The sequence below is a fragment of the Oncorhynchus masou genome, chromosome 27 (assembly GCF_036934945.1).
Source record: "Oncorhynchus masou masou isolate Uvic2021 chromosome 27, UVic_Omas_1.1, whole genome shotgun sequence".
NCBI lineage: Eukaryota > Metazoa > Chordata > Actinopteri > Salmoniformes > Salmonidae > Oncorhynchus > Oncorhynchus masou.
This window is the reverse complement of record NC_088238.1, coordinates 19509165-19525895: the sequence shown is the minus strand read 5'-3', so window position 1 is coordinate 19525895 and position 16731 is coordinate 19509165. Positions and strand designations below refer to the sequence as shown.

General features: G+C 40.6%; 1 protein-coding gene across 1 annotated transcript in view; it reads left to right on the top strand.

Annotated features, from left to right (window-relative positions):
- The window catches only part of LOC135515718 (ankyrin repeat and sterile alpha motif domain-containing protein 1B-like), a 358368-nt gene that overhangs the window by 240849 nt on the left and 100788 nt on the right, over nucleotides 1-16731 (top strand). Inside the window, 2 exon segments of the mRNA XM_064939410.1 lie at nucleotides 11645-12300; nucleotides 12518-12637. Coding sequence (XP_064795482.1) covers nucleotides 11645-12300; nucleotides 12518-12637 — 776 coding nt within the window.

Here is a 16731-nt window from a genome sequence, read left to right as displayed (position 1 = left end):
CTCTCGCTCTGTCTCTCGCTCTGTCTCTCGCTCTGTCTCTCTCCTCTCTGTCTCTGGCTCTTTCTCTCGCTCTGTCTCTCTCCTCTCTGTCTCTGGTTCTGTCTCTCGCTCTGTCTCTCTCCTCTCTGTCTCTGGCTCTCACTCTCTCTCTCACTCTCTCTTGCTCTGTCTCTTGCTCTGTCTCTCACTCTGTCTCTCTATACTGTATATATACAGTTCATTCTGAAAGTATTCAGACCCCTTGACTTTTTCCACATTTTGTTACATTATAGCCTTATTCTAAAATCTATTAGAATATTGATTAGCCCAGAGACTCAAAATTGTTTCTATAACGGGATTGGAGTCCACCTGGGGTAGATTCCAATTGATTGGATATTATTTAGAAAGACACACACCTGTCTATATAAGGTCCCACAGTTGACAGTGCATGTCAGAGCAAAAACCAAGCCATGAGGTCGAAAGAATTGTCCATAGAGCTCCAAGACAGGATTGTGTCGAGGCACAGATCTGAGGAAGGGTACCAAAACATTTCTGCAGCATGAAGGTCCCCAAGAACGCAGTGGCCTCCATCGTTCTTAAATGGAAGAACTTTGAAACCACCAAGACTGAGCAATCGGGGGAGGAGGGCCTTGGTCAGAGAGGTGACCATGAACCCGATGGTCACCCTGACAGCGCTCCAGAGTTCCTCTGTGGAGATGGGAGAACCTTCCAGAAGGACAACCATCTCTGAGGCCAGATGGAAGTCACTCATCAGTAAAAGGCACAAGACAGCCCCCTAAAGGACTCTCAGACCATGAGAAACAAGATTCTCTGGTCTGATGAAACCAAGATTGAACTCTTTGGCCTGACTGCCAAGCATCACGGCTGGAGGAAACATGGTGGTGGCAGCATCATGCTGTGGGGATGTTTTTCAGCGACAGGGACTGGGAGACTAGCCAGGATCGAGTGAAAGATGAATGAAGTGAAGTACAGAGAGATCCTTGATGAAAACCTGCTCCAGAGCGCTGAGGATCTCAGACTGGGGCAAAGGTTTGCCTTATATCAGGACACCGACCCTAAGCACACAGCCAAGAGTGGCTTTCTCTGAATGTCCTTGAGTGGCCCAGCCAGAGCCCAGACTTGAACCCGATCGAACATCTCTAGAGAGACCTGAAAATAGCTGTACAGCGACGCTCCCCATCCAACCTGACAGATCTGCAGAGAAGAATGGGAGAAACTCCCCAAATACAGGTGTGCCAAGCTTGTAGCGTCATACCCATGAAGAGTCAAGGCTGTAACCGATGCCAAAGGTGCTTCAACAAAGTATGTAATGTAAAGTATGTAAATGTGATTTTTCAGATTTTAATTTTTTTATATATACATTTTCTAAAATTTCTAAAAACCTGTTTTTCCTTTGTCATCATGGGGTATTGTGTATACTGCCCTACCTAGAAGGCAGTAACTGCTCATTTGGTCGAAAATTAGTTATGTCATGTTATTTTTGATACATTAAATACATGCTTAATCATGTGGATAAGTACCCTTCCTCTATTGAATTGTGTTTTGGAGAAAATGGGGGGCTCATGTTAGCAGTAATTGCATAAAGTTGCTGTGAAACCAAGGTAAATAAAAGCCATTTTTCTCAGATCCACTGTATGAACAGTTACTGCCTCTGCTTGGTAAGGCAGTATAGATTGACGAGGAAAAATAACAATTTAATCAATTTTAGATAAGGCTGTAATGGAACAAAATGTGGAAAAAGCCAAGGGGTCTGAATACTTTGTGAACACGCACGCACGCACGCACGCACGCACGCACGCACGCACACACACACACACACACACACACACACACACACACACACACACACAGACACAGACAGACACAGACACAGACACACACACACACACACACACACACACACACACCAGTCCTTTATCCATTTCCTGGCACCAGCATCTCCTCTGATGTATCCAGCTAATGACTAATCTTTTTATGTATTTATAGATTATAAGATGCATATGTGCATAACATTTATCCAATTAGATTATTAGAACCAACAGACTCATGTGAGATACAGTAACATTAGGTCTCCCTCTCAGAGCTTTACTGTGTAATTATCTGTATATCCACCATGGTACTGTCTAAATGTCTGTGTATCCACCATGGTACTGTGTAATTATCTGTGTATCCACCATGGTACTGTGTAATTATCTGTGTATCCACCATGGTACTGTGTAATTATCTGTGTATCCACCATGGTACTGTGTAATTATCTGTGTATCCACAATGGTACTGTGTAATTATCTGTGTATCCACCATGGTACTGTGTAATTAACTGTGTATCCACCATGGTACTGTATAAATGTCTGTGTATCCACCATGGTACTGTGTAATTATCTGTGTATCCACCATGGTACTGTGTAATTATCTGTGTATCCACCATGGTACTGTGTAGATGTCTGTGTATCCACCATGGTACTGTGTAATTATCTGTGTTTCCACCATGGGACTGTGTAATTATCTGTGTTTCCACCATGGGACTGTGTAATTATCTGTGTAGCCACCATGGTACTGTGTAATTATCTGTGTATCCACCATGGTACTGTGTAATTAACTGTGTATCCACCATGGTACTGTGTAATTATCTGTGTATCCACCATGGTACTGTGTAGATGTCTGTGTATCCACCATGGTACTGTGTAATTATCTGTGTTTCCACCATGGGACTGTGTAATTATCTGTGTTTCCACCATGGGACTGTGTAATTATCTGTGTTTCCACCATGGGACTGTGTAATTATCTGTGTTTCCACCATGGGACTGTGTAATTATCTGTGTTTCCACCATGGGACTGTGTAATTATCTGTGTATCCACCATGGTACTGTGTAAATGTCTGTGTATCCACCATGGTACTGTGTAAATGTCTGTGTATCCACCATGGTATTATACTTGGTTATCCACACGCCCCCAGACCATGTTGTCCTGCTGATCATAGTTTTGTTCACTGATATTGCACACACTGATCCACACAGCTCTGTTTGGCTGCATATCTGTTTGTCTGTTTATTGAGTTTAATCTTTCTCAAATCTCATTGTGATTATGTGGTGAGTATTGGAGTAGGGCATTGACTGTATGAAAAGAATGGACAATAAAGCTTTAGAAATTTGAATTGAAGGAAAATGTACTCCGCGACCTCAGGATGACACTGTATGTACACGAAGACTAAATAGAATACTGTACACCATCCCCGGGCAGAATCACACACATACACACATACATAGATATACGGGCCAGCTCTCTTTCTGAATTAGACCAGAAAGACTCCTCTCTCTGTCTCCCAATCCCTCTTTCACCCCACTGCACACAGACAGTGGCTGTCTCTCTCAAAACATCCATTTGGCTCTAAGTACAGAACTCAGTCAATGGGCCAGACACACTGATACATCACACATGTGCTCTCTCTCTTGCTCTCTCTCTCTCTCTCTCTCTCTCTCTCACACACACATGCATGCACACACACACACAGTGATGTTGACCAGGCAGCCGTGTCAGACCTCTGTCAGGAGATGTGTAGTGTGTACGTAGGAGCCTGCATCTTGACAGGGCAACAGCAGATGTATGTTTCCCTCTCTCTCTCTCTTGTTTTTAACCTTTATTTGAACTCTCTCTGTTAATCCTGGTTCTGATGTGTTTTTCTCTAGTTGTTTTAACATAGATCCTCTTTCCTCTGTATTGCTGTGTGTTTTTCTAGATCGTTATGGTTATGGTATGGTTATGGTATGGATATGGTTATGGTATGGGGTTATGGTTATGGTTATGGTATGGATATGGTTATGTTATGGTTTTGTATATGGTATGGGGTATGGATATGGGTAGGGTTATGGTATGGATATGGCTATGTTATGTTATGGATATGGTATGGTTATGGGTATATGATGGTATGGATATGGTTATGGTATGGTTAGGAATATGGATATGGTTATGGTATGGATATGGATATGGTTATGTTATGGATATGGTTATGGGTATGGTTATGGTATGGTTATGTTTATGGATATGGATATGGATATGGTTATGGATATGGTTATGGATATGGATATGGTTATGGATATGGTTATGGATATGGTTGGATATGGTTATGGATATGGATATGGTATGGTTATGGATATGGATATGGTTATGGATATGGTTATGGATATGGATATGGATATGGTTATGGATATGGTATGGTTATGGATATGGATATGGATATGGTATATGGATATGGTTATGGATATGGTATATGGATGGATATGGATATGGTTATGGATATGGATATGGTATGGTTATGGATATGGTATATGGTTATGGATATGGATATGGATATGGATATGGTTATGGATATGGATATGGTTATGGATATGGTTATGGATATGGTTATGGATATGGTTATGGATATGGTTATGGATATGGTTATGGATATGGTATGGTTATGGTTATGGATATGGTTATGATATGGTATATGGTTATGGATATGGATATGGTTATGGTTATGGATATGGTTATGGATATGGATATGGTTATGGATATGGTTATGGTTATGGATATGGTTATGGATATGGTTATGGATATGGATATGGTTATGGTTATGGATATGGTTATGGATATGGTTATGGTTATGGATATGGTTATGGATATGGTATGGATATGGTTATGGATATGGTTATGGATATGGATATGGTATGGATATGGTTATGGATATGGTATGGATATGGATATGGATATGGTTATGGATATGGTTATGGTTATGGATATGGTATGGATATGTTTATGGATATGGTTATGATATGGTTATGGTTATGGATATGGTATGGTTATGGTTATGGATATGGTATGGATATGGTTATAGTATGGATATGGATATGGTTATGGATATGGTTATGCATATGGATATGGTATGGTTATGGTTATGGATATGGTTATGGATATGGTTATGGATATGGTATGGATATGTTATGGTTATGGATATGGTTATGGATATATGGTTATGGTTGGATGGATATGGTATGGTTATGGATATGGATATGGTTATGTATATGGATATGGTTATGGATATGGTTATGGTTATGTTATGGTATGGATATGGTTATGGATATGGTATGGATATGGTTATGGATATGGATATGGTTATGGATATGGTTATGGATATGGATATGGTTATGGATATGGTTATGGATATGGTTATGGATATGGATATATATGGTTATGGATATGGTATGGATATGGTTATGGATATGGTATGGATATGGTTATGGTTATGGATATGGTTATGGATATGTTAATGTATGGTTATGGTTATGGATATGGTATGGATATGGATATGGTTATGGTTATGGATATATGGATATGGATATGGTTATGGTTATGGATATGGTTATGGATATGGATATGGATATGGTTATGGATATGGTTATGGATATGGTTATGGATATGGTTATGGATATGGTTATGGATATGGTTATGGTTATGGATATGGATATGGTTATGGATATGGTTATGGATATGGTTATGGTTATGGATATGGTTATGGTTATGGGTTATATGGTTATGGATATGGTTATGGATATGGTTATATGGTTATGGGTTATGATATGGTTATGGTTATGGATATGGATATGGTTATGGATATGGTTATGGATATGGTTATGGATATGGTTATGGTATGGTTATGGTTATGGATATGGTTATGGATATGGTTATGGTATGGTTATGGATATGGTTATGGATATGGATATGATATGGTTATGGTGTGGATATGGATATGGTATGGTTATGGTATGGATATGGTTATGGATATGGTTATGGATATGGTTATGGTATGGTTATGATATGGATATGGTTATGGATATGGATATGGATATGGATATGGTTATGGTATGGATATGGTATGGTTATGGTTATGGATAATGGTTATGGATATGGTTATGGTTATGGATATGGTTATGGTATGGATATGGTTATGGATATGGTTGGTTATGGATATGGTTATGGATATGGTTATGGTATGGTTATGTTATGGTTATGGATATGGTTGGATATGGATATGGTTATGGTTATGGATGGATATGGTATGGTTATGGATATGGTTATGGTTATGGTTATGATATGGTTATGGTTATGGATATGGATATGGATATGGTTATGGATATGGTTATGGATATGGTTATGGATATGGATATGGTTATGGATATGGTTATGGAATATGGATATGGTATGGATATGGTTATGGATATGGTTATGGATATGGTTATGGATATGGATATGTTATGGATATGGTATGGATATGGTTATGGATATGGTTATGGATATGGATATGGTATGGATATGGTTTGGATATGGTTATGGATATGGTTATGGATGGTTATGGATATGGTATGGATATGGTATATGGTTATGGTATGGTTATGAATATGGTATATGGTATGGATATGGTTATATGGATATGGGTATGGTTATGGTTGGATATGGTTATGGTATATGGATATGGTTATGGTATGGATATGGTTATGGATATGGTTATGGATATGGTTGGATATGTTATGGATATGGTTATGGATATGGTTATGGTTATGGTATGGATATGGTATGGATATGGTTATGGATATGGTTATGGATATGGTTATGGATATGGATATGGTATGGATATGGTTATGGATATGGTTATGGATATGGATATGGTTATGGGTATGGATGGATATGATGGTATGGGTATGGTTATGGTATATGGGTTATGGATATGGTTATGGATATGGTTATGGTATGGTTATGGTTATGGATATGGATATGGTTATGGTTATGGTTATGGTATGGATATGGATATGGTATGGTTATGGATATGGTTATGGTTATGGTTATGGATATGGTATGGATATGGTTATGGATATGGTTGGTTATGGTTATGGATATGGATATGGTTATGGATATGGTTATGGTATGGTATGGTTATGGATATGGTTATGGTATGGTTATGGATATGGATATGGTTATGGATATGGTTATGGTTATGGATATGGATATGGTTATGGTGTGGATATGGATATGGTATGGTTATGGTGTGGATATGGATATGGTATGGTTATGATATGGATATGGTTATGGATATGTTTATGGTTATGGATATGGTAATGGTTATGGATATGGCTATGTATATGTTATGGTATGGATATGGTTATGGTTATGGATATGGTATGGATATGGATATGGTTATGGATATGGTATGGATATGTTTATGGATATATGGTTATGGTTATGGATATGGTAATGGTTATGGATATGGTTATGTATATGTTATGGTATGGTTATGGATATGGTATGGATATGGATATGGTTATGGATATGGTATGGATATGGTTATGGATATGGTATGGATATGGTTATGGTTATGGATATGGTAATATTTAGGATATGGATATGGTTATGGTTATGGATATGGTATGGATATGGTATGGATATGGTATGGATACGGTTATGGTTATGGATATGGTAATGGTTATGGATATGGTAATGGTTATGGATATGGATATGGTTATGGATATGGTATGGATATGTTTATGGATATGGTATGGATATGGTTATGGATATGGTATGGTTATGGATATGGATATGGATATGGTTATGTATATGTTATGGTATGGATATGGTTATGGTTATGTATATGGTATGGATATGGTTATGGATATGGTATGGATATGTTTATGGATATGGTATGGATATGGATATGGTTATATGTTTATGGATATGGATATAGTATGGTTATGGATATGGTTATGGATATGGTTATGCATATGGATATGGTATGGTTATGGATATGGTTATGGATATGGTATGGATATGGTTATGGATATGGATATGGATATGGATATGGTTATGGATATGGATATTGTTATGGGTATGTGATGGTATGGATATGGTTATGGTATGGTTAGGAATATGGATATGGTTATGGATATGGTTATGGATATGGATATGGTTATGGATATGGTATATGGTTATGGATATGGATATGGTTATGGTTATGGATATGGCTATGGATATGGTTATGGATATGGTTATGGATATGGAAATGGTTATGGATATGATATGGATATGTTATGGTTATGGATATGGATATGGTTATGGATATGGTTATGGTTATGGTATGGTTAGGAATATGGATATGGTTATGGATATGGTTATGGATATGGTTATGGATATGGTTATGATATGGTTATGGATATGGTTATGGTATGGTTATGAATATGGATATGGTTATGGATATGGTTATGGTTATGGATATGGATATGATATGGTTATGGTGTGGATATGGATATGGTATGGTTATGATATGGATATGGTTATGGATATGGTTATGGTATGGTTATGAATATGGATATGGTTATGGATATGATATGGATATGGTTATGGTGTGGATATGGATATGGTATGGATATGTTATGGATATGGTAATGGTTATGGATATGGTTATGGTTATGTATATGTTATGGTATGGATATGGTTATGGTTATGGATATGATATGGATATGGCTATGGTATGGTTATGTTATGGTATGGATATGGTTATGGATATGGTATGGTTATGGATATGGTTATGGTTATGATATGGTTATGTTATGGTATGGATATGGTTATGGTATGGATGTTATGAATATGGTTATGGTTATGGTATGAATATGGTTATGGATATGGTTATGGTATGGTTAGGAATATGGATATGGTTATGGTATGGTTAGGAATATGGATATGGTATGGATATGGATGTTATGGTATGGTTATGGTTATGGTATGGATGTTATGGTATGGTTATGGTATGGATATGGTTATGGATATGGTTATGATATGGATATGGTATGGATATTGTATCAATATGGTTATGGTCTGGTATGTATATCGTATGGTTATGGTGTGGTATGGGTGTGGTATTGTATGGTTATGGTATGTATATTGTATTGATATGGTATGGATATTGGTATGGTTATGGATATGGGTATGGTTATGGATATGGTTATGGTATGGATATGGTATGGTTATGGTATGGGTATGGTTATGGATATGGGGATGGATATGTGTATGGGTATGTTATGGTATGGATATGGTTATGTTATGGTATGCATATGGTATGGTTATGGTATGGTTATGGCTATGGATATGGGTATGGTTATGGTGTGGATATGGGTATGGTATGGGTATGGTTATGGTTATGGTATGGGTATGGTTATGGTATGGGTATGTTATGGATATCGTTATGGTATGGATATGGTTATGGTGTGGATATGGGTATGGATATGGTTATGGTGTGGGTATGGATATGGTTATGGGTATGGTTATGGTATGGGTATGGTTATGGTGTGGATATGGTATGGATATGGTTATGGTATGGTTATGGTATGGATATCATTATGGTATGGTTATGGATATGGTTATGGATATGGTTATGGATATGGTATGGATATGGTTATGGATATGGTTATGGATATGGATATGGATATGGTATGGATATGGATATGGTTATGGTATGGGTATGGTTATGGTGTGGATATGGGTATTGTATGGATATGGGTATGGATATGGTTATGGATATGGTTATGGATATGGTTATGGTTATGGATATGGTTATGGTTATGGTTATGGATATGGTTATGGATATGGTCATGGATATGGTTATGGTTATTGATATGGTATGTATATCATATGGTTATGGTGTGTTATGGTATGGTTATGGTATGTACAGTGGGGCAAAAAAGTATTTAGTCAGCCACCAATTGTGCAAGTTCTCCCACTTAAAAAGACGAGAGAGGCCTGTAATTTTCATCATAGGCACACTTCAACTATGACAGACAAAATGAGACAAAAAAATCCAGAAAATCACATTGTAGGATTTTTAATGAATTTATTAGCAAATTATGGTGGAAAATAAGTATTTGGTCAATAACAAAAGTTTATCTTAATACTTTGTTATATACCCTTTGTTGGCAATGACAGAGGTCAAACGTTTTCTGTAAGTCTTCACAAGTTTTTCACACACTGTTGCTGGTATTTTGGCCCATTCCTCCATGCAGATCTCCTCTAGAGCAGTGATGTTTTGGGGCTATTGCTGGGCAACACGGACTTTCAACTCCTCCCTCCAAAGATTTTCTGTGGGGTTGAGATCTGGAGACTGGCTAGGCCACTCCAGGACCTTGAAATGCTTCTTCCGAAGCCACTCCTTCGTTCCCCGGGCGGTGTGTTTGGGATCATTGTCATGCTGAAAGACCCAGCCACGTTTCATCTTCAATGCCCATGCTGATGGAAGGAGGTTTTCACTCAAAATCTCACGATACATGGCCCCATTCATTCTTTCCTTTACACGGATCAGTCGTCCTGGTCCCTTTGTAGAAAAACAGCCCCAAAGTATGATGTTTCTACCCCCATGCTTCACAGTAGGTATGGTGTTCTTTGGATGCAACTCAGCATTCTTTGTCCTCCAAACATGACGAGTTGAGTTTTTAACAAAAAGTTATATTTTGGTTTCATCTGACCATATGACATTCTCCCAATCTTCTTTTGGATCATCCAAATGCTCTCTAGCAAACTTCAGACGGGCCTGGACATGTACTGGCTTAAGCAGGGGGACACGTCTGGCACTGCAGGATTTGAGTCCCTGGCGGCGTAGTGTGTTACTGATGGTAGGCTTTGTTACTTTGGTCCCAGCTCTCTGCAGGTCATTCACTAGGTCCCCCCATGTGATTCTGGGATTTTTGCTCGCCGTTCTTGTGATCATTTTGACCCCACGGGGTGAGATCTTGCGTGGAGCCCCAGATCGAGGGAGATTATCAGTGGTCTTGTATGTCTTCCATTTCCTAATAATTGCTCTCACAGTTGATTTCTTCAAACCAAGCTGCTTACCTATTGCAGATTCAGTCTTCTCAGCCTGGTGCAGGTCTACAATTTTGTTTCTGGTGTCCTTTGACAGCTCTTTGGTCTTGGCCATAGTGGAGTTTGGAGTGGGACTGTGTGTCTTTTATACTGATAACAAGTTCAAACAGGTGCCATTAATACAGGTAACGAGTGGAGGACAGAGGAGCCTCTTAAAGAAGAAGTTACAGGTCTGTGAGAGCCAGAATTCGTGCTTGTTTGTAGGTGACCAAATACTTATTTTCCACCATAATTTGCAAATAAATTCATTAAAAATCCTACAATGTGATTTTCTGAATTTTTTTCCCTCATTTTGTCTGTCATAGTTGAAGTGTACCTATGATGAAAATTACAGGCCTCTCTCATCTTTTTAAGTGGGAGAACTTGCACAATTGGTGGCTGACTAAATACTTTTTTGCCCCACTGTATATCGTATGGATATGGTATGGTTATGGTATGGATATGGTATGTGTATCGTATGGATATGGTATGGTTATGGTGTGGTGTGGTATGGTATGGGTATGGTTATGGTATGGTTATGGGTGTGGTATGGTTATGGTATGGTTATGGAGCACCTTTTACTGTCTCCATGTTAGCACAAGAGAGAGAGAGGGAGATCTCCTAAGATTGGTTACTGTGTGCAACCAATCTGTGGGTCTGTGTATGTATGTTGGACCTGGAATGTGTGTGTGGTGCACTCCAACATTAACTTGTGTGTGTTTTCTCTCCTCAGACAACGGGCCGTACCAGCAGAACCTTCCCCCCGCCTCTTCCAATACACTCCCACTACCAGACGACCGACGACAGAGCCTCGTCCCTGTAGAGTTCGCCGGCCTCCTCCACGGCTCCTCGCCAGCCTGCGAGACGCCCGACACACCCTACCACCTCTACACCTCCAACACCAATCCCAAAGCCCGAAAACACACCCCCTCGGACCCCCACACCAGCCCGGTAACCACGCTCGGTAACCAGGGCAACCTCACTTCGGTAACCCAGCCTTTTGAATTAGGAATTGGACTTCCACCGCCCCTCATTATCCCTCACACAGGAAACGAGGCGTTGGCTCTGAAGACCCCCAAAGACCCCCTCAAAGACGACAGACCCCCCAAACCTCAGGTAGTCTATCGCACCATTTTCCACACCCGGGTTAACCAGAACCCCCAGAGCGCCTCGCCCTCCTCCTCCTCGCCGTATGGTTGGAACGGGGAGGCGGTGGTGGTGAAGGGGTGTGTGTCGGGAGCTGGTGGACCCAGGGAGGGGACTGGATACGAGGACAGGGCCTTTACCCTGGGCAGGATGAGATCCATACCTCGCAGTGTGCTGGACTTAAAGCTCTCCAAGTCACTGTCCAAGTCTGACTCCAACCTGGTGGCTGTGTCGCCCATACAGGTCTGTTGTCGTGTTTATATCCCCTTTTCATGGAGAAACAATGTAAATGTATCCGTTTGTTTGGTTACCATTGGGGGAATGACTGTTACAGAACCTCACCTTAGAATTTTTCTTCAAGCCACAGACAGTTGTCCAACTTGATAAACGATATTGATTCAATTGATGGATCCATTGTTAAACGTAGATTAATGGACAGTGTGTTGACGGTCTCTTTCAGGAGGAGTACCACTGGGGGTCTGGGGCCAGGGGCCAGGGGCCGAGAGGAAGCCCAGGGGACACCGCCAGTCCTGGGGGCCAGCTAGAGAGAACACCCTCCTTCACTGCTGAATGGGAGGAGGTGAGAGAAGCACGTGCTGTGGCTACTGTTCAGTCAAATAGAAATGTCATGTCTAGAACTTAAACAAAGAAGAAATGACGTGGTCTATTATGACGTGGTCAATTACCTGTGAGTCTGTTCTACACAATTAGTTTCTGGTCCAAGAGAAAAATGACATGAATGCCTAGGTTCCTTTACTTTCTCTTCTATAAAGTAAAAAAAGAAAAGGTGAGAAGAAATTAAGAAAAGAGAGGAGATTGAATAAGAAAAAAGGTATGAAAAATACGTACCGCGATGGAGAGATAGAAAGTAAAAAGCATTTGTGTGTGTGTGGGCGGACGGACGGACGCCCGCCCGCCCGGGGGTGATGTACGGGTGGTTTTAAAGTACCTCTGACATACTTTTAAGCATGATTGTGATCCACGTGTTTATTTCCATTGGTGAGAAATATTATACACACTGACTCAGCCAAATGATCTTCTGGTCACTATTCACACTAGACACACACACACACCACCACTAATTCTTTTCTTGGGTGTGTTTGGAGAGGTGACCGATGTTAAGATATGCAGGAAAAAGAGTCCAGCTTCATACCCAGGAACACATCCAGGAACACACACACATTAAGCCACCTCTTCCATACACATATGATCAACCTATACATTTCATTAGAAAGATATCAACTTCACTAATTGCCACTTTACAGTCCAAAACATCATCATTAGTGTAGAGCCTTGTTCTAGACTGGATTCTGCACTCCTGAACATAGCAGCAAAACACTTAAGCTGATTGGCTAATATACTGGGTGTGTTTGACATGTGTGATCTAATTGATGTGTATGATCATATGGCTTTTTCACATGCTGTATAGTAGGGCTGTGATGATCCCAGTTTATCACATGCTGTATAGTAGGGCTATGATGATCCCAGTTTATCACATGCTGTATAGTAGGGCTGTGATGATCCCAGTTTATCACATGCTGTATAGTAGGGCTGTGATGATCCCGGTTTATCACATGCTGTATAGTAGGGCTGTGATGATCCCAGTTTATCACATGCTGTATAGTAGGGCTGTGATGATCCCAGTTTATCACATGCTGTATAGTACGGCTGTGATGATCCCAGTTTATCACATGCTGTATAGTAGGGCTGTGATGATCCCAGTTTATCACATGCTGTATAGTAGGTCTGTGATGATCCCAGTTTATCACATGCTGTATAGTAGGGCTGTGATGATCCCAGTTTATCACATGCTGTATAGTAGGGCTGTGATGATCCCAGTTTATCACATGCTGTATAGTAGGGCTGTGATGATCCCGGTTTATCACATGCTGTATAGTAGGGCTGTGATGATCCCAGTTTATCACATGCTGTATAGTAGGGCTGTGATGATCCCAGTTTATCACATGCTGTATAGTAGGGCTGTGATGATCCCAGTTTATCACATGCTGTATAGTAGGGCTGTGATGATCCCGGTTTATCACATGCTGTATAGTAGGGCTGTGATGATCCCAGTTTATCACATGCTGTATAGTAGGGCTGTGATGATCCCAGTTTATCACATGCTGTATAGTAGGGCTGTGATGATCCCAGTTTATCACATGCTGTATAGTAGGGCTGTGATGATCCCAGTTTATCACATGCTGTATAGTAGGGCTGTGATGATCCCAGTTTATCACATGCTGTATAGTAGGGCTGTGATGATCCCAGTTTATCACATGCTGTATAGTAGGGCTGTGATGATCCCAATTTATCACATGCTGTATAGTAGGGCTGTGATGATCCCAATTTATCACATGCTGTATAGTAGGGCTGTGATGATCCCGGTTTATCACATGCTGTATTGTAGGGCTGAGATGACCCCAGTTTTTCACATGCTGTATAGTAGGGCTGAGATGATCCCAGTTTATCACATGCTGTATAGTAGGGTTGTGATGATCCCAGTTTATCAGATGCTGTATAGTAGGGCTGAGATGACCCCAGTTTTTCACATGCTGTATAGTAGGTCTGTGATGATCCCAGTTTATCAGATGCTGTACAGTCGGGCTGTGATGATCCCAGTTTATCAGATGCTGTATAGTAGGGTTGTGATGATCCCAGTTTTTCACATGCTGTATAGTTGGGCTGTGATGATCCCAGTTTATCAGATGCTGTATAGTAGGGTTGTGATGATCCCAGTTTCTCACATGCTGTATAGCAGGGCTGTGATGGTCCCAGTTTTTCATTCATTAGCGATGGTTTGCCAGACATTGCAAATGCCATACAATTCTATAGATGCTGAATGATGATGACAAATTACCTGCAGATTCTTCTATTAATCTGCAGCAATTATACAGAGAAGGGTCATATTTAATTACCTGCTTCGGGAAAACAGAATGGGAGCGCTGGGAAATGAAGGAAATCTACACTTTATCTAGAAAACTATGTGGACACCTATTCAAATGAGTAGATTTGTCTATTTCAGCCACACCTGAAAGGTGTATAAAATTGAGCACACAGCCACGCAATCTCCATAGACAAACATTGGCAGTAGAATGGCCTTACTGAAGCGCTCAGTGACTTTCAACGTGGCACGGTCATAGGATGCCACCTTTCCAACAAGTCAGTTTGTCAAATTTCTGCTCTGCTAGAGCTGCCCCGGCCAACTGTGAGGGGTGTTATAGTCAAGTGGAATCGTCTAGGAGCAACAACGGCTGAGCCACCAAGTGGTAGGACACACAAGCTCACAGAACAGGACCGCTGAAGCGTGAAGCACGTAAACTTTCCTCGGCTGCACTCACTACTGAGTTCCAAACTGACTCTGGAAGCAACGTCAGCACAATAACTGTTTGGCAGTTAAGCAGCCACACACAAGCTCACTGCCATTGGACTCTGGAGCAGTGGAAACGCGTTCTCTAGAGTGATGAATCACGCTTCACCATCAGGCAAATCTGGGTTTGGCAGATTCCAGGAGAACGCTATCTGCCAATTGCACAGTGCCAACGGTAAAGTTTGGTGGAGGAGGAATAATGGCCTGGGGCTGTTTTTCATGGTTTGGGCTCCTTAGTTCCAGTAAAAGGAAATCTTAATGCTACAGCATACAATGACATTCTAGATGATTATGTGCTTCCAACTTTTTTATTTAATTTTTTTATTTCACCTTTATTTAACCAGGTAGGCAAGTTGAGAACAAGTTCTCATTTACAATTGCGACCTGGCCAAGATAAAGCAAAGCAGTTCGACACATACAACAACAGAGTTACACATGGAGTAAAACAAACATACAGTCAATAATACAGTAGAAACAAGTCTATATACGATGTGAACAAATGAGGTGAGATAAGGGAGGTAAATGCAAAAAAAGGCCATGGTGGCAAAGTAAATACAATATAGCAAGTAAAACACTGGAATGGTAGATTTGCAATGGAAGAATGTGCAAAGTAGAAATAAAAATAATGGGGCCTACGGAGCTGTGAGGGGAACGGCACCCCAGTACCTCCAGGCTCTGATCAGGCCCTACACCCAAACAAGGGCACTGCGTTCATCCACCTCTGGCCTGCTCGCCTCCCTACCACTGAGGAAGTACAGTTCCCGCTCAGCCCAGTCAAAACTGTTCGCTGCTCTGGCCCCCCAATGGTGGAACAAACTCCCTCACGACGCCAGGACAGCGGAGTCAATCACCACCTTCCGGAGACACCTGAAACCCCACCTCTTCAAGGAATACCTAGGATAGGATAAAGTAATCCTTCTCACCCCCTTAAATGATTTAGATGCACTATTGTAAAGTGGCTGTTCCACTGGATGTCAGAAGGTGAATTCACCAATTTGTAAGTCGCTCTGGATAAGAGCGTCTGCTAAATGACTTAAATGTAAATGTAATGTAAATGGGTGCAAAGGAGCAAAATTAATTAATTAATTAAATACAGTAGGGAAAGAGGTAGTTGTTTGGGCTAAATTATAGATGGGCTATGTACAGATGCAGTACTCTGTGAGCTGCTCTGACAGTTGGTGCTTAAAGCTAGTGAGGGAGATAAGTGTTTCCAGTTTCAGAGATTTTTGTAGTTCCTTCCAGTCATTGGCAGCAGAGAACTGGAAGGAGAGGCGGCCAAAGAAAGAATTGGTTTTGGGGGTGACCAG